This window comes from Pagrus pagrus (assembly GCF_965226575.1).
Source record: "Pagrus pagrus genome assembly, chromosome: 13".
Classification (NCBI taxonomy): Eukaryota; Metazoa; Chordata; class Actinopteri; order Spariformes; family Sparidae; genus Pagrus; species Pagrus pagrus.
Genome location: NC_140197.1, coordinates 10,521,191 through 10,541,142, shown reverse-complemented (window position 1 = coordinate 10,541,142; position 19,952 = coordinate 10,521,191). Strand labels below are relative to the sequence as shown.

Below are 19,952 nucleotides of genomic sequence, written 5' to 3'. Positions count from 1 at the left end.
CAAAACACTTATATGCAGACGTTCCACATCTCTATGTTGCACAATAATATAAACATATAGATACACTTGAATCACAACAATGCTGCTGTGGCTCATTTGAACAGCATTCTGCTTCTCAAAGAGGAGGATTTTGTTTGCTCACGTGACACAGAGGACAGGAAGGTACAGGTGCTAAGTAGCTCAGCTGGATCATTCATATTTCCATTGAGGTCGGTACTATCACGCACTGAAGATGACTGCAGCGTTACAGTCAGGTGAGTCTCTTCCTTTATAATTTCTACATTATGTGCTGGCCTTTGCTTTTCTCATCCTGATTGAGTGCCAGGAAATAGTAAAGCTTCATCTGGTCATAGCAAGATAAAAGCTTATGTGTAGTTATTGATAAGAATTACACAATAAGTACGTGTAAACTACAGCATAAATAGTCAATATCACATCTGTGACCAAATAATGAATAATAGAATCATGAAACTGCATGCACAGTGTCAGTTAAGTAGTGTGACAAAGTGTTTGAATAGCATTTAAAGTAATCTTTAAGAACCTTCATAACAACAGCGGAGAAAATGTCTCTTGAAAGGAGGATGGAATAAACAGGTTAAGCTCATTAAGGCGCATTAATATCTCCTGTTGCTTGAGCTTCATATACACTACGGTGCTGCTGTTGGTAATCCTGAAATACAGTGTGACTGGCATTAAGCCCCTAAATACAGGTGTGAATATAGACTGATAGATTTAAACCTGCAACTCAAGGAACAAGATAACGCTAAAGCTAAATCAATATTAAGGAGAATACACTATCTCTAAAAAGCATCCAATGGTGCTGCAGTGTGCCCTCAGCATCATCAGTGTAAATACACAACACATGTCCAGTTGACAGTTCAAGTCAATGTGGCTCATGGATAACAGGCATTAGCTGGATGAGTTAATGTCTGTTATACCAGACACAATGATAGAAAATCATAATTCTCAGCAGGCGAACCGGCGAGATGATGAGAGTCTCTGGCCGACCAGGCTTTCAAATACTGTACATAGTGTGCAGGCCAAAACAGACAGAGCAAAGCCGATTACTCTTTCCCTTTGTCAGCATAATTGGCTGTGCTAGGTCACAGCATGGGGGGAGAAAAGTCACCCAAACAACACAGAACAACACTGTATGCCCTGCTGCAAAAAAAAAAGTAGTAGAAAGTGATGTAGCTTTTGATCATTTCAGGGCTTTTTAAAAAAAAATACATCCTAATTACTATTGTTGCAATGACTTCAGGCAGAAGGGTTTAAGATTTAGCTTCTTAAAAGATACTGATAATTAAACATCAAAGCTGAGAGAAAGATCTGCACGGTTCACACCCTTCTGAAGGCACTGTAGCAAGGCTGGATTACCAACAGGGCACAGACAGCAAATGTCCTGGGGCTGCAGTCTCAGAGGGCCCTGGAAGCTCGATAGGCTTACTGTGTGTTAACTGGTTTGTGGTAATGTAACAGACATGATAAGGGCCTTAAGTGCCCTTTGAAGTTTGTTTATAAAATAACAAAATTTCTGTTAGTAATTACCCACTTAAACACATTGAGTGTATCCTTAAGGCCTAATATACATGCTAAACACATTTCTAGCCTCATAAACGTTTACAAAAGACGATTTTTCTTAAAGTTTGCTTGCCTGCAGTTTTCTTCCTTGATGCCTTTGTCGGCACATTGGTGCGTTTCTTGCATACAAGTTTCGACCACATGTAGTTCAGCGAAATACTGTGAAACCATAGGCACGAATATTTAACATGTACGCCCCTTGGTACGCATGTGCTTCCTCCTGTATGCGAATGAGAACAAATACCAAACATTGCTCTCGATCACTACTTGCCGTCAGGTTGTGTGTTTATATTCCTAAATTAATTTGGAATCAGGTTATCACAGCCAACCTGGGGCAAGATAGTATTACGGCACAGAAAACTGATACACACTGCAGAGACAATGAGATTAACAATGGAGTTAACGGGGGCCCATCAATTCATTTTCACCATGGGAGCCCCTCGCAGGTGTCGGCTATGCCCTGTAGCAGTCACACTGCAAATACATGATTAACATATCTTGCTCATAGCTAGACTAGGCAATAGTCTTTATCCAAACGAGCTTATTCTGTTTTGTAAAAGTAAATGAATAAAGGATTTTAGTGTCACTTTCTCACATTTCTCTTAAAGGGAAATAAAGAAGAAACACCCTTAAATTGCTTCAAAGGCTTGTAACCATGGAAACAAGAGATCCCAGACCCAACCCTCAAGGTCTGGTGTCCAAGGATGATGGTGGTCTGGAGATGAAGACAGATTCAAACCCTGTGGCAGACCACACAGACAGCCCATCGGTACCCTGTGGTGAGAAGCCCCAAGATGACACCCAATTCACGCCCCCTGCCCCTGCACTCATCAGAAGGTACTACGGTGTGATGGATGATGAGGGCGCAGATGCAGTCTTCGTCCCACCGCCGCCTCCATGCTCCATGGCTCCTCTGCTGCCAGCAGAGGGCAGCACAGACGCAATTGCGACTAATCCAAGTGTGACCCTTGCAAATGGGGCATCTGACGCCACAGAGGTAATCTGTGGCGTTGCTAAAGGTAATCCAAGTGGCTTAGACTGGCATGGTGAGGAGCAGTTAATGGCAGCATACAACAAGGCGGATGAAGTGAAAGCAAGTACAGTGCAGACTTCTGAGGAGTCTGTGGACACCTTATCTCTGTCCAAAGACAAGGACTCCACTCTACCAAAGGATCAAAACCAGACAGCCATGGAGGGCACAGGTAGTCTGGTGGAATCATGTTATGATCCATCTGGAGGACACCATCCAGGAGAGCAGGAATCAAGTGAGGAACCAGAGGTTAGTGCAAGTGGAGGACAGGAAAACTTGAGGGAAAGTGAAGCAGAGAAAGACAAATATCCAAAACAGGAACCCTCAAGCATTGATGAAAACTTGGTAAATGAGATGCATTTTGACAACGAAGAAGACGAAACAACGTCCGGACACATTTTTGGTCTTGCTGAGATAGATTCAAAACCAACTACACAAAACATCGACAGTGAAGAGACAAATGACCCAACAATGACTAATCGCAGTGTGAGAGATGAAGATTTTGAGTCCTGCGGGCCACAAGAACTCTGTAAACACAACCCAACCAAGATGGAGGCAACAACCAGTCAACCACAGGTACCAGAGATCCCAACAGAGAATGAAGAGTATGTTGACACCAGATCTTTGGACTATAACCTCACAAAGTACAACTGGGCGAGGAGGGAGAGTGGAGAAACACAAGTGCCCCAGCTCCCAATCTTTGAAGGCACTGAAGAGACGGTTACAAAAGGAGAGCAGGGAGATGGACGCAGGAGTATAAGTATTGAAATCCAACAAGGAGAGCAACTTCTTCAGCGTCTGCAACAACTGCAGCTACGACAGGACGAATGTACACCGGAGAGCCCTCAAAACTCCCATCAGCTTGTCCAAGAAAGAGGTGTACTTGGGGCTGAAGAAGATGATCTGACAGAAACAGAAGGGGATCTGAGAGTTGGAGATAAGAAGGGAGAGAGTAGATCTCACACTGTTGACGATGAGGGAGGAAAGATGAACCTAACGGGAGAATGGGAGAGGGAAAACAATGAAAAGAATGAGAACAAAGATGCTGAAACGAAAGCCAGGGTGTCCTCGTCAGCAATGCCTGTACAGCCTGAGCATGACACGACTGCCAGAACAGAGGCAGGTGACTCTGATGACACCCATGAAGCGTATTCCGCCGAAATTCCTTTTCCATCCACCTGTCACCAGCTCTCAACCTCTGAGACCTCCATTGACCAGCAGATCCATGAGGCAGCACAGGAGAAGCAGAACCTTCAGAGAGCCGGTGGTCTCTTCAACCTTGCAGATGATCCAGATGTGCTTGAGATTCCCTTTAAGACCAATATTTCTCTTGAGCCGACTGCCACCACAGTCAGCCCAGGTCAGCGCAGCGACTGGCAGTTCTCCGAGCAGAAGATGCAGAAGGAGATAAGCCAGGAGATTCAGAGAGAACTGGTGCTGGTCAACCAGGGGAAGATCCCAGGGGGGTACAGCAAAGGGGAAGTCCGCCAATTAAAGGAGACAAAACTGCTGTTTGAGGCTTTCCAGCAGGATAACCCAGAGGGTCCAACAAGGTACCGGAGATCCCCTACCTTACTGAGGAAAGGTCACGTTTACCCATCTGTGTTAGAGCGCACACGTAGCCTGGAGATGTTCTCACTCAAAAGTCACCCCGTTTCCAGAACACATTCCCTCAGGCTGTACAAATCAACCTCTGAGGCAGTTAAAATCCATGAAGACTTAAGATCAAAGAGCCCAACCGGTGGTCCTCGAGACAAAACACGTTTATTCCCCTACCCCAAACATGACAAGCATATGCGCCTGCACAGAAGCATGGACTCCATAAGCGCTGATGCGTCTGAGATGGAAACGAGGCAAGTGAGCGCAATACAAGGATCTCCCATCATCAAACAAAACCCCTTCTACAAGCTGCGACCAGCCCTGGCTCGACAGCCCGAGGTAGAGAAAGACATCCGAGAGGCCAAAGAAAGAGAAGAGGAGCTGCGCAGACAGAGAAGCACTCTGTACGGAGAGAACAGGCAGAACAGTGAAGACGGAGAAAAGTCACGATTCAAATCAGCGCATGAACAAGGTTAGTCTGCACGGTGTCTGTGAGTATCAAGAGTATCAAAGGTGACCACACTTTGTCCTGACTTTGTTTATTAAATTCAGTCTTGAATATTTAAATACATGGATGACAATATATTTAAAGAACAATATTTTGAAATGTTTAAAAACATTATATTATTATTATTATTATTATTGTTTGTCATTTTGAGCCCCAAAAAGTTTATAGTGTTTAGTGTTTTGGTTATTCATTATTAACCCTGGATTCAATTAGAATTCACATGTGCCTCTTTTGTAGAAGCAAGATCTCATTAAGAAGTTTCATTAGATATATATCACTCATTTTCGCTCAAAAATGTCACTTGCGCACTTCTTACCCCTTGAATCTGTAAAATAACACTCAAAGGGGCCATTATTTTGGATAACTGTACTTTTACTTTTGATACCTTTGCACTTTTCCTATTTTATGAATGTCTGACTTTCACTTGTAAGGGAGTGTTTTTCATTGTTGCATTGCTACTTTTACTTTAGTGGATGATCAGAAAACTTGATCCTCCAGAGTATTTGTATTCTGTGAGTGACTCTATGCACCACAGAGGTGAATTTGCATTAATTTGTACATTCATTATTCTTAATTCCCAAATTAAGAACATTTCAGTGAAACCTAATTTGATCATTTGGATGAATATTACCGACAATGTTGAGAAACCATGAGTAGAAAATATTAAAATATTTATGGATTATTTCCATCAGGTTGTTGAGATGCATCAGATACTAGTATGTCTGATGGGAGTCATTTAGATCTTTATTCATTGCACATCCCAGCCTTCTGACAGTCAGTCTGAGCACTTTAATGAATGCCTCTCTACATTACCGTCACATAGTGTTATCTAAGGAATCTTATCGACAACTTAGTGTCAGCCCTGTCACAGACGGTTAAGGGCACATCACTCTGGCAGCGCCCTGATCTGAGTCAGCTGATGCCAGCGGGCTGAGTGACAACATGAAGACTACTATCTGCAGCGCAGCTTGAGCCATGGGCAGTTCTGGTTCTGTCATAGTGTTGTGTAAATACAGATTACTTCAGACAGTTGATATGTCTTGTTGAAAGTATGTACAGTAGCTTGAGTGCATGTTTTATTCATGTCTGCTGTTATTGCCCACATGCACAGCAGGACAGCTTGGGGGACCTGACAAAACAGCATATCCAGCCAGGGAGTGTGTCATCATGTAGCACCATTTTAATATTTTCAGCCACAGCGGCTGGATAATGATGTGTAGGTTGACTCAAGGTGAAGATGATGAAGCTACATGTGACATTAATATAATATGTCTGGGACTTGGCAAAACTGAAGGAAATGACTTAAGGTCAAATAAGCTGTAGTGTGTTATCCTAACCAGCCTTGACACAATCCTGTACTGTCTGAGACTGTATAACCTTGTGATATCTTCAAGTTTAATTTTCAAAACTATAGTTCCTTGATTTCAGTTGACAAAACAGGTTTCTCATTTGAAAACTCTTTCTCCGGCTTACTTTTTGATGTTACAAACTGACTGAGAAATTGGCTACATACATGATATCATAAAGTAAGAGCTACATGTCCCAGGTGGTGGTTAGCCTGAGTGCTAATCTAATAAACAACAAACAACAAATAGCCTGTCTAAATTAGCTACTTGTGTTGTGTTTGTGGCAGTTGAAACCAGATAAAAGCAGAGTAAAGCTTTACCAGAATTTACTGTAGGCCTATTAGTGTTCATATTGGTTTTTATTTTGAAGTAACTCTTAGCAGTGGAGCATTTGTGTCCATTCTGCAGACAGTTTGCTGACCTTTCTGCAGTTCTTATCATTAAGTGGGAGATGATCATCGATTCTCCAACTCATAACAAGCCTACAAGTCGGAGGCTGACGTGAGCATTTTTTCCACGCTCATTTATCTTATCTTGTACGTACACGAGCAAGGATTTATGATGAGGACTAACCTCTGCCGCTAGCATCAGCCTACACAGCTTCCACACAATGAAGAAATAAAGACAGATGATCTGAAAACCCACAAAGTAATGTCACATGAAATTCGGCTGGCCTTGGAAGCAGTGCTCCCGCTATTACTACTGTGGGTTGTAAACTAGTTAGCCCGATCTGCTATGGTTTGCTGCATACATTAGGGCAGACAAACAAACAAGGTTCAGTCTTGTTAAATTTGGGAAATCCTCAGTGGTTTAAAGGTGCAGTAGGCGATTGTCGAGTCTCATTCCCAGGTTGTCATAACACAACACTTTGGGTCAGTGCCTTTAATGGTTTAACTGCTGCTTGAAATCAAATCCCTTCATATTAACCTGCTCCTTTCTTCTTCCTGTGCTTCAAGATGACAGACGACTGTCCAGGGGGAAACTGGAACGGGTTTGGCCGCCACCCTCCAAAAAAGACCAGGCGAAACCTGAACAGGCACAGGTGATGTGTCAGGTGTAATTACTAAATAGCTTAAATAGCTGGCAAGAACATAGTGTGAAGGAAACACTACAGGATTATCATTGCTTTGAATTGTTTTGAAAGCACTGTTATGAAGGCCTACTAAAGGTGAGGTTAGCAATATTAGGAAGAAAAGTCATGTAGAAATGAGTTTCAAATATGGTCCTGTACATGTGGCTTTCTGTATCATGGGGTATCTCCCTGCATGACTGGATCCTAAAATGCTGAAAAAGGACATTAGATTTGAATAATTAGCAATAGTATTTGTTTGACAAAAGCTTGGATTAGTACAAGTGGTTCTGAAATTGATCTCAAACTCAAGAATAGGCAGCTAATCTCCCACTCTAAATCCCGCTATTTGCTCTGTCTTATCTCACAGCAGGAGTCCAAAGTTCACAGAGCTGGAAGACAGAAGGCTCCTCTGTGGCAGCGCTGGGAGGCCGGCCTGGTCAACGGGCAGCCTTCAAAGGAAAAGAACTGATATTTTCCATCCCGATGTCTTCAACACTTTAAATAGAATAATCTGCCATGCTAAAGCTACACAAGTGCAAGATTAATCACTATAATCAAAATCCTGGAGGTAGTTCAATCGTACATGCTTTCTGGCTCTTCTAACTCTGCTTTGTATCCGTGTCAAATATACCTTTTTTTGATATCTTTAAACATTAGCTGTATCAGCACGTAAATAAAGCAAAAGTATGGCTTTGATCAGTCTCTTTTTTCTCTTTCAGTCTCTATCAGCCAGGTAATGTAAACCAAACCTACTGCTGTTCAACAATCTGAGTTCCCACTGCTATTTATTTTAATCTTTCGCTTGGGGTTATTAATCACTTTAGAGAATTATGGCCTGCAAATGATTTCCACAGTGAATATCACAATTTTCTATCGTTTTTGTACCACACACATGTACTTTCAGAAATCACAGTTGAGATATTAAAGGGGCACTCCACTGATTTTACACATAAAGGTCAGGTCTGTGTTACAAACCAAGTGTTGAGTTTGAAAGGCATGGGTGACTAGTGGGCAGGGATTGAGTAGTGAAAGGAACTTTCAGATTGAAATATTGGGAATGTAGGATGCTGGTCAACCTAAAAAATAATCTCAAGACAAGTAAAGACAAGTTAACTGCCTAATGGTTATTGGTGATGGTAGAAAGAGCGCTACAGTATACTTTCCACAGGCTAGATGAAAAATATAATCTAGAGGTCAATCACTAACTTATTGTCAATCAAAGTGGCAGCTGAAAAGCCTGTTTTGATTACTACAAAGACTAGATTGTGTCATGCTTAAATTAAAGAAGTCGATGGTATATGAAGCCATCAGTAAAACTCCCCTGCTTGACCGGAGATCATGGCTACTAGAGAGAGTTTGGTTTCTAATTCTCCACTGACAGAAGCAATCTGCTTAGCCTCAGTGTAAGTACCATCTGTTGGCCCCGGCGACTCTGCCAACAGAGGATGGACTTTCGCTCTGCCCTTCCTGGCTCACATATCCCCGTGTTAATTGGCTGCACTTCTCACCAACCCACAAGCAGCAGGCCAGGCCAAGGTTTCAGATGTTAGGACATTCTAAGATGGCTTCCTTAAACATCTCTAATACAGATCCAAAATGTCAGAGTTGCCTTAAGTTTTAAATTGCTCTGATGGAATTTTTCACGAGCTCACATGTCCTGTTGGTGTCTTGCTTTATTTGAATCCATCCTCGAATTGATATGGCTGAATCTCTAATGGACTGGACAACTGGATAACCCCATGTCTCGGATTTCAGTGAGTTGTGAGTGAACCAAAGAGACTTTCCCCCTTTAACTTTGCATGTTTCTGCAGGTTTTATTTAAACAACTGGCTCAAAGAGGAGACAATAATGAATATGTTACAAATCTAGGTAATACTAATGATCTCATTAAAAAGGCTTGCTGGTGATCATGAAAAAAGCTACATTTGATTCTTCAGATTGTTTTCCATACAGAGGAAATTCAATGCTTTGTTAAATACTTCCTCGTATGTAAACATTATAACTCAAACAAATGATCTCTCCAGTGTGGACGTGGAGATTTTGCATCATGTACCAGAAGAGGGCGGTATAGCCTTAATAATCAAGAGAGTGTTGGAGGGACAACTTGTCTTATGACATGATCCTGAATCCTGACCATTAGAGTCCCTTTTCAACCAAAGTATGTAAGTATTTGAAGCGTCATGTAAACGGCTGAATAAATAGACTTGAAGTTTTCATGAATAAAATGAAGAAAAAATAAATATAAACATATTTTCAACAGGACAGTAAAGCCTAGATCTTTTGACACAAACCTGTAACGTAACATCACTTCATCCAGACACATATATTAAGATTCGTTCAAATTGCTGTTAAGGATTAGCAACAATACCTAGAAGTCACCTCATAAGCAGGAAGGAAACATATGCTGATAAAATTGTACAGCAGTTACGTAACCTTTGTAATTTCTCCAGTGATGAGTCACTTACTTCACAGAACCACAGCCACCAGCTACATTTATTATCAATTCTTTGTGCATTGAGATGAAGATAAAAGTTGCTTAAGAGAACATCTGCGTCATTTTCAGCAATAGCACGTGGGTGGTCATTTCTTCAGATGTTTGGCTCACACTCTGAGTCATTCATGAGGGCTGTCATGTACAGAGCTCCATTAAGGCTGGGTGTTCTTCATAAAAGAAACAATCTCTGCTCTGGTAACAACACAAACAACACGTCAATGAGATGAATCTCACAAGCATGTTATCTTTTTCAAACCGCTCTTGAATCACCAGCACTGGACACTCTTTCTGACAAACACACTGAGGCAGAACAGGAGTGGAAAAAACTCAGTCCGTGGGGAAGAAACAAATCTGTTGAGGGTGGATTCTCAGGGACACATAATGTTTCCACATTTCTGAGAAAAATACTCATTTTAATTGCTTCATTCAGCCCCAACTTTTGGCAGCCTTACTATGCAAGCTTCCAGTCAGAAAAAAAACTAAAAAAGGTCGACAGCTGACCAAGAAATGAGAAAATAGGCCCAACAATACACTGACAGGGGGCTAAATGAAGACGGTACTCTCCACTCAGTGCTATTATTGTTTTCCACCCTGCCCTGAGTTCACAAATACCAGGAGCATTGTGAGTGGGAGCTGATGAGGGAATAGAACAGCGACAGCTCTGACATCACCGCTCCTTCAGTGCCGTGCAATGGGGCTAGATTCGGCTCTGCACCAGCAGCAGCAGCAACCTAACGCAATGGACAGATGATGGATGACTCATTCTTTCCACCCACACGACTTCCTACCGTCAGGAACCATCATCAAGGAACTCTCACTCAGCTCCAAATTAAACCCTTCCACATACTTCATACATTACTAAGGTCTTACTCAGGGGAAGGCTAAACATGTAGCTCAGATGCTACAGGAAATGGGAAAGATGTAGCAGACCCCGAAATGGTGGAGAAAGCGTGATTAGTTTGTTTTCAATCCACGTATTCAATCCCCTGAACAGCACATGCTGCAAATCAGAGTGTGTAGTAAGCAAATGAGCCGGGAAGATGCAACAGATAGCAAAATAGATTGAACAGTTGTAGCCTGATAGTTAAAGGGAATGGATAAATGGTTGAAATAGTGTGCTAAAAGTAATTGATAAATGGCTGAAAGTTAGATAAAAGTATAGAATGAATGGTTAGCTTAAAGTAAATGTTGAAAGAGTTAGCTTAAAGTATTGTTAAATGTTTTAAGAGTTTGCGAAAGTAATGGATAAATGGCTGAAAGTTAGCAAAAAGCACAGAAGAAATGGTTAGCTCAAAGTAACGGTTACATTTGTTGACAGAGTTAAAGTAGGCTAATGGATAAATGGTTAAAAATGGAGAATAAATGATTTTAAAAGATTTGATGGATAAATGGTTGAAAGAGGTCGGCCTAAATGTTGATACTGTTAGCTAAAAGTAATAGATGAATTGTAGAAAATAGCTATTAGTGGGCTAATGGATAAATAGCTTGGCTAAAAGTACAGAATAAATGGTTGTGAAATAGCTGAATGATAAATAATTGAATTAGCTAAAAGTGGAGGATACATTTTCAAATAGATAAAAGTAGGCCTCGGCTAATTATGGTTGAAACAGGCCTAGTTCGCTAAGAATGTATTAACAAATGACCTGAACGTTGACAGTTAAATTGTATGAAGAAATATTGTAACAATACACACTTTGATACAATCTGCAGTGTTTAACATGATCCAGTTTCAAATCAATTGAGACGAACACATCTGGAACACATCGTGGTGTTGATGAAGGGCGACTTCAGTCCATCTGACACGACCGTCAGACAAAAGGTTGGGAATCCCTCAAATGCAGTATTTCAAGAAATACACTGTCCTACGTGTGTTTTATCAGAAACTGTGCATATTTCCTCATATTTTCTCAGTCCAGTCCAGAGAGACATGCTCTGAGTGTTTATCTTGCCCCTGCTTCGTCTTGAATTACTGAAGTGAAATGAATGAATAAACATTGGGTTGTGGGAGCATGAGGTAAGACCAGACTCAACAGACCTCAGATGGCCCTGCTTAGTTGAGGCAATGTCCTCAACAAACCCTTCCATTCGCTTTCACACTCCCCTCCTCCTCTTCTCGCCTCCCGGCACTTTTTCTTATGCACAATGAAAAACTCGGTTGTCTAATTCCATGATCACACATTACAACAGCCAACAGTAATATAAAGAAGTCGTGCATGATGAGATGATGAATGTGTTTGGTACACGGCTTCAATTACTCTTTGTCTGCTTGCCTGCTTGGTTTTCTATTTTTAAGACCTGTCTAGGTTACGCTGCTGCATTTTTCAGGAATTTCATTTAGCTATTGTTCTGCATTTTCCTTATATAGCTGGTCAAAAAAATGTCTGTGTCACAGGAGCTGTGCAAGAGCTCATCAACATCATATCGTCACTTGGCTTGACCGCACCGTACTGGTACTTCCACGTATTTGCCCCTCAAAGTCTCAAATATCTTTTACAGAATAACCAGGGCTATTTCAGATGTATTATTTCTAATTACATTCTTCTTATTTATTTCGGTTTGGTTTTAAAAAACACTTACAAAATCCATTTATTCTTGATTGATTCTGTGCAGTGCAGTTGTTCAGTACAGAACAGTAATTTAAACTTATCAGTGGAAACTGTAATGTCCCTTACAAAAATGTCACATGTGAAATTTCCATTTTCATCTGCCGTTGGCTATTTTACGTGCGAACTCAGTATTTAACACGTGACAAGAAAACAATGTCACCCATGAATTGGACATTTTCACAAGTGGTTGGCTTTTTTTCCCCATGTGAATGAAGATTCACACACCTGAAATTTACATTTTCACATGCAAATTACATATTGTATATTTATATGTAAATGAAACAAGTCCAGTTGCCTACGATATAGCACTTAGAATTATCGTGGCCTGGATGGCTGAGAGCCTTCATCACAGTATGTGAATGACTTCTTCTCACATGTGAAACATGCCACATAAAAATATTCAAATCTGCTTCTTTGAACGTGAATTCCACATTTTCAAATGCAACTGGCTATTTTCAAGTGTGAGCTATAATCTAAGCATGCGAAAATGAAATGATGTCCCATGTGAACAGGACATTTTCCATAAGAGATTGGCTTTCTATGGCTTTACTTTTTCTTTTACATTCATCGGCTTTTTCACTTGTGCATTCAAATTTCCACATGTGAAACATTTGGTTCAACTTACAGGGGAAAGGATGTGGACATCAAAAACCAATAAATGATGAAAAAAACATCAAAAACCCAAAGAAACTAAACCTACAGAGGGAAACCTCATGACTTGGCCACGACAGCGTAGCCACGAGCTACTCTGTAATTCTGGCCTTTCCAGAAGTAGCCAGCTCTTAAACCACAATCTGCTTCAATGACAGTGTAATTGATGATTTCAGAAAGTACTGAGTTAGTGATGAGGATAATTATTACATAGAGTACAGCTTTTACACACCTTAAGATCGGCAGGTGCATAGGAGAAGACCGAGGGCCGACAAAATCTCCTGCACACTGTCCACTTCACTTGAAATTGAGTTTAATGACAACAACGTTTCGGTACTTAGACCTTGATCAGGTTATCTTGTGGACAGTGTGCGGGAGGTTCTTTTTTCTTTCTTTTTTTCCTGATAAAGCACTTCCTGCCAACTCATATTCTTAACTATATCTGTTGAAGTCCAAAATCTGCCTGAATTGTAATTTATAATTGTCATTTGTGAATAAAAATGCAGGAAAATACGAAGCTGCTGTAGCTGTTTTCAGGGTGAATGGTTGGATCATGAGGGAGCAGGGTGGTCTCATGGGCGCAGAGACTTCAGAGATCACTCTGGGGCAAATCCTTTCCCTGAACAAGATTCTGATCTTTTAAATTGTTCCTCCTTCCCTTGGCTGCTGGCCTGGGCCGTTGGCTTTGGGCATCCGGAGCGGTTCACTTTGGGTTAAGCCCCTTCAGCCAATTGTTCAAAGCCCTTTTTGCATGGTTTGCCTCTCTGCTCGCTGCAGCTGAACTGCCTCCCATTCTATTTTAGGATTTAAAGGAATGACAGTATTCTTGCATGACTCTGAAAAATCCTTTCAATCCACTGTATGGAACACCACCGGGATTAAGATGCGGTCTGCGTTACATAAAAGTGAAGATCCTTAAACCAAAAAAGGAAGCCTCCCATGAGAACGACTACAGTATAACCACTCTCAGAGCTTTCAGCGTTGAGGAGGAAATTAGGTCTGTTACAAAAATGCTTGAAATTTCAAAAGGCGTCAACAGAATGCTTGTCAGACACAAACTGCAGACAACACAACCGCCCATGAGGGTTTTGTTTTGCCTTTGTAAAAGAGAATGAAACAAACACACAACCGATCAGTTATGTTTATGCTGTGAGAATCGAAAACAAATGAAAAGATTACTTGGTAAGTAGGATTAAGTCTTTTTGCATCAGAGCATATAGAACGTTACATAAATATTAGAAAATACATCCAGCTTGGTTCCTGTGTCAGGATTAGGCTAAGACTTATTAAAGAATAAAAAAAATGCAAGGTCAGGAAAAGTGCACTCTGCAGTACACTGTGTTCCTTATTGTGGAAAGTTTTACCCGTAGGACCGGCCCAGCCTTCATATCATGGCCATAAATGAGACATCTTTGTTAAGTCAGTTTCATGATTATAGCTTTGACAGAAATTATTCAGACATGAGTCCTCATGTCACATCATAAATCTATCATCTCAGTTCTGCTGTGTTCACAATCATGATTTTAATGTGGATTTGAAAAGGAGATACTGTGAGCGTTGAGCCAAAGGAATTTCAGGAAACCTAACCTTAGTTGGTCACAGGAGCATGAGACTCATGCAACAAGATCCACGTCATGTTATGAAACACAGCTCACATAATAAACTCTGCTTCTTTTTTTTATGAAGACTGTGGCAGTTTGATGTATCAGATGAAGGAGAAAAGACAAAGGAACTACCACGCAGTCTTAAATTCATCCTGTAACATCAATGTCAAAGCTTTTCAAACTGTCCTCAAAGTACAGAGGATGTTCCTCTGAGCAGGAACAAAAGTGACAGACTGATGTCAGACATTGTTTTCACCAAGTGAGAATTTCATTATGCAAGAGTTTCATGGAAATGTACAAGTGAGTACTCTTAATCAAGACACACTTTTATAACAAACCACAAGGTTTGTTTTTGTAACAAACCACAAGGTTTGTTTCGTAACTTACCACTATACTATAAAAAAAAGCCTGTTCATGAGAAAATAGTTCCTTACTGAGTGTAGGCCAGTCTTGAACGGTATCAAGGTTTAGGCTAACGTTAGCAGCTCTGTCCTGCTCTTTACAGAAACGGAAACAGTAACGGAACAATCGGATCAAGTGCTATTCCTTAACATACTTATAGAACTAACTAGCGCTACACTTTAATCAGCTGTCTTCATCAGGAAAATGACCATACCGGGGGACTTTGAAAGCAGCTTATTAAAGCCTATATAGACGACAGTAAAGGAGGAAGTCAGGCGAAGTAGTATATAGAGCGAAATACTCCAAACAGGGAGGAGGTCAGGGGCCGATAGTCGGGTCAAATGCGCACGAACTTTCACCCAGGAGACCACAGTTTGTGTCCAGTGTTAAACCAAAAGTAAACAGTGAGTTTTTTCAACTTACTAATGTAGTGACGTTATGTAAGGCAGTAGGTACATTCATAACTGAAGTTACATAAGTCTTATTGTAACCCGAACCACAAAGTTTCCCTAAACTTAACCAAGTACGTTTAGTGCCTAAACCAGTATTTTTCTTGCCTGAACTGAGTGTACCACGAAGGTCCATTATGCCCGTTGTTGATACGCTGCAACAGTCATGTTGCTTTGGCAAACGGTGATAAAGTATGTGATTTTGGGAGTGACTGGCAATCGACCTATTCAGTTGTTTAGGTATGAGGCTGCTGCTTCAATTTTTGCTGTGTTGTTGACAAATATCTAAAAAGTTCTAATTTTTCATCATATTGTATGCACTTGATAACTTCAATGTGACACTTTCCCATCCACAGTCAAGTCATGTGAAGTGTCAATCTTCACTACTGGAGGTAAAAATAAGACCTGTGGAACATCATGTCTGAATCGGACAAGAACAGATTGGGTTACTGAGGAGGAACTTCACTGAATGTCTCAGTATCAACCTTAAAACAATTTGTTGTTTTTGCTTCCAGCCTTTGTGTTTCCATCATGGTGCATCTACGTGCAGTGACTGTTCACACTGTTTAGTCCATCACTTGAATTAATATTGATCGTACTGAGGACAAAGTCTGAATCTGGTGATTATGGCCCAAGATCCAAAGTGCTGATTTATCCTTTAAGGGCCAGTTAGTTGTATGTGTTTTGATGTGTAAATGTGTCAGTGAGGTGACAGGTCAGTCTTGTAGCTGCAAGTTGTATTATAAAATAGTGCTCCACATAAGATTGGAACTGCTTGACACGAGTATCCTGTGTGATTTTTGTAAGTGGCACACTGAGGGATTATACACTCAGAGCCTGGGAAGTATAACGAGACGTAACAGCATTGTTTATAATGTTGCATGTCTACTTTGGATATAATCTGTGTGACATGGCTTAGAGGGGTTGTACTATGTTGTGCATACTACAGTATATGTCATGGCAAAGGGCTTCAGGGACTGGTGAGATTATTGAACAAACACACAATGACTCACGCCACAAGCAACATCAACATCTGTCCATATTCACGCAGTGAGAAAAACAAACAGCATTAATTGTCTCTTCATGGGAAATGACTATCGAGCTCTGTTACGATGGCTGAAGTTCAACAATGTCAAGCTCTATGCCAAGGCTGCCTCGGGTGAACCTGAGCACTCAGGACACTGTGCCACTGTCATGCTGGAATGAACATTGCAGAAACTGGGCCATCTATATCTGTGCTACCCTCTGATTATGAACAGATTACGCAACTGCAAAGCATGCTTTACATAACCAGCTATGCACTCCTCTGCCATACACCCGTTGTTCCCAAACTGAATAATCAACCCCCCTCCCCCTTCTGAGCTCACTGCCCGCCTGGCATCTAATCAAATATGTTATGTAGCTCCAACACCTAACTCCTCCTTGCGCTGTGATTTATATCTGTTTTTGTTATGAACCGACGTTCATTATGACACCGGTGTAATCCAGTGGCTGGATGAGATAAATTTGTGTGTATACACGTATAAAAAAGCAGCTTCTGGGATGAATGTGTTTATTTAGTGTCCACAGAGTTATCTTAAATGACTGATAGTGCTGATAACATTGTGCAGTTGCAGGGAATGCAGGGAATAAATAAACACTCTGTCTTAGTGAGGTAGAAAACACTATGTGACTTGCTAAAATCTCCTTTTAAATCTTTGGTCAAAATAAATGTTCCTAAACTTGCTTTTATTGCTTTGGTTGCACTAAATTGGACATCTTAAGGACTGTTTGGAAATTAATAGCGGGGAAAAGCATGTCAGAGAAAGGAGAGGGCTTTGGCCATTTCAACATTTATTAACAAAAAATAACAGTAAATTAAAGGTCAAATGGTTTCATCACAAAGATGGCTTTTGTTTTGATATTTGACCGTGAGCTCTTCAGAAGCTGTTTGGTAGAAACGGCTCAAACACTCTCAGCCATGCGACTCAAGCATCATGTAACTGAAATGTTTGAATAGAATCATACAGTCTCTTTTCTCTAACTACAATTCTCGGTCTGTTTGATTTTAATGTTTTACATTGTTGTATTTGAAAACAAACGCTAAACTCTGGTTTTACATAAATGACTTGCAAATACAATCCATTATTTTGTTCTTACGCATTTGCATATCAATAGTGACTGTAATAAGCATACAGGGAAAACAACAGGGAGTGCAGCAGACTGGAGTGCGCTGCAGCTGCTCTGAATTCTGGGTCAACAGAAGAAAACAAAACAAACTTGTCATCATTATGTCACACAGCTCTTTGCTCCTCTAGACCACTTCAGGATATAGCTCGACCCTGTCCTGCATGGTGTGAGTGATTATGACAGATTTGAGAAGACTTTTGCTTGTATTCTGTCCACAGTTGTGAGTGTGTTGGAAAGATTTTCCTGGTATTTTTATCAATACTTCCACATTCTCCCAAGACACGTCCCCTCTAATATATGTAATTTGTTTTATGAGCCCCCCCCCCTCCCCAAATGATCAAAAGTGGTTGCTTTGGAAACAGCGTGACGTATTTCAGAGCCCGAGAATAGAAACATGAAGAGGAAAGCGGGTCTGAGGCTCTTGGCTTCTGCCTCACAATTGGTCTGAGTGCCTTTCCAAATGTTTTCCTCTAATGTGTGTCAGGGGCTAATGCTCAAACGATGCTGAAATTTTTGTGTGATTACAGAGCAGACAGCAGGGTGTGTGTCGTAACTGTGGGAGAGGTTACCTGCTTGTGGTTTCCAAGATAAAGGGAACATCACCTCGCTGGTGGTGTTTGGAGCACACTGGGGATCATGACTGATGCAGTAAGCTTAGAATGACTGAAACATATAGAGGGACCATATATAAATGACCGTAGTGACAACATGCTATCAATAAACATATACCCGCATGCGCAGAGACACACGCACACGCTCTGCTTGTTATGAAACAGCCCCCCAAGTCAAACAATCTGAGTCATAGTCTATTTATAGCTACCGCAATACATCCCTCATGTGCATGAGCCTTGGATAGAGGCTCGGCTGTGTGTCTGTGGTATAGACAAGCTGTTACATAAATGCGTTTCCGCATACATGTCTCAGGGGAGCAGTGATTCATAACACGAGCAGGGCTCTCTTTTTAAACTGCAATTTTCTTAGTCGCCGGCCAAGAAAAATAATTATTAAGACAGCTAAATGTGGACTGCTTTTACGAATGTTCCCAGATATAGATTTGGAAGTAAGGTGCAGATTTTTGTGGGAGAAAAGTGCCGACTTTACATTTAATTTCGGAAATATGCTAACACTCTCATAGATGCAAGATGAACATAAAGTGATAGCGAGCAGTCGCTTAGCTTAGCTTAGCTTAGCTAAACAAGACTGGAAATAGAGGGAAAGAGCTAGCCTAGCCTTGTCTGAAAGTAATAATATCTGCCTATAGGCACCTATAGGGCTCACCGATTAAAGCATCTACAAAGAGCTCTTGTTTCTTTTTTGATTCTGGCGGCCCCTGTGGACAAACGCGGTATGAGCAGCACTGCCTCTGAGGTAAAGATCTTGATACGGCAAGCAAGTGCGTCTATTTTGTAAGTGAATGAATTAAAGTCGAAACACATTTTTAACACTATTTTTCTTTTCTAAACACAGCTGTTTGCTGGATGCATAGCGTTAAGTTAATGTATATATTTCTTAACATGTAAGATTAATTATTGTAATATGACGATGGTGAAACAAAGTAAACTTTGTTGTAGTGCCGTACCACCAGACTACAGAGTCCCTTAAATTTATCTTTAGCACTCCGACAAATTATTATTATTTTTTAATTTAATGACTTATCCAACCCAGAAGTTGTAATCTGACTTAGAGACAGGCCTTGAGAATAACTATAAAAACCATAAGAAAGAGCCAATCTTCTCACTGATGGTCTCTTGCATATGTAGGTCATATAGAGGCATCAATATTACATTGAGACGTTTTCATAACCAATTAAAAACACTGTGCGGTACCTTTAACATTTTATTCCATGTTTGTTTTAAACACAGCCTCCCTTTTAGTCAAGTTAAAAAGTGACACAACATAAGCCACAAGAACAGTGTGTATATAACGCAATGTGTTTGTGTAATCGTAGAAGGGATGGAGCAGAACCAAGAGGCAGGGTAAACAGCTAATATGATTTAATGTGATAAACATGTGCGGGGGTCAGGAGAGAGTTGTGTTTATTAAAAGACCCTATTTGTATTTGTTAATATCTGACATGAACAAACTAAACGACAGCCTCTCTTATCTTGTATAATGCCGGTTGATCGCACTCAGTGTCATCACATTACATAACGCTGTATACAGCAGGTGAAACGAGGTCAAGCTGGCATGTACTTTGATGATGCTGTGTTGGTGCAGCACACTTCCGCAGCACACTGTGTCACTGCAGAGGGATTTTCTCCCTGAGCCAAAATAAAGGAGACATGAACAAAGGATTTTCTTCAACAACATCAGACTGCAATTAAAGCTCGGAGGCAGGAGGGTTGTGAGGACACGGCGAAGGGAGCACGGAGAGCATGAGAAAAGCAGACAGAAATCAAAAAAATATGTGTGGAAAGGATCAGAGAAAGTGTTGAGTTGAC

The 19,952-nt window shown here is 40.9% G+C and overlaps 1 protein-coding gene across 2 annotated transcripts; it reads left to right on the top strand.

Moving 5' to 3' along the window:
- The first annotated feature begins 143 nt into the window (after positions 1-143).
- Positions 144-7,830, top strand: misp3 (MISP family member 3). Of its 2 annotated transcripts, none has more exons than XM_084371256.1 (4): positions 144-254; positions 2,190-4,682; positions 7,021-7,106; positions 7,507-7,830. In XM_084371256.1, the coding sequence occupies exons 2-4, from the start codon at positions 2,237-2,239 to the stop codon at positions 7,603-7,605; spliced, it is 2,631 nt and encodes an 876-aa protein (XP_084227382.1). In that variant the 5' UTR covers positions 144-254; positions 2,190-2,236; the 3' UTR covers positions 7,606-7,830. The 2 variants fall into 2 exon arrangements, with proteins under 2 accessions (XP_084227382.1, XP_084227381.1); XM_084371255.1 differs by having other exon boundaries at positions 7,504-7,830.
- Positions 7,831-19,952: the final 12,122 nt, after the last annotated feature.

Excerpts from the sequence above, each read along its gene's own strand:
- misp3 (XM_084371255.1), top strand. The coding sequence starts at position 2,237 with ATGGAAACAAGAGATCCCAGACCCAACCCTCAAGGTCTGGTGTCCAAG. Across the intron at positions 4,683-7,020 it reads CAAATCAGCGCATGAACAAG|ATGACAGACGACTGTCCAGG; the intron begins GTTAGTCTGCAC and ends CTGTGCTTCAAG. Across the intron at positions 7,107-7,503 it reads CGAAACCTGAACAGGCACAG|CAGGAGTCCAAAGTTCACAG; the intron begins GTGATGTGTCAG and ends CTTATCTCACAG.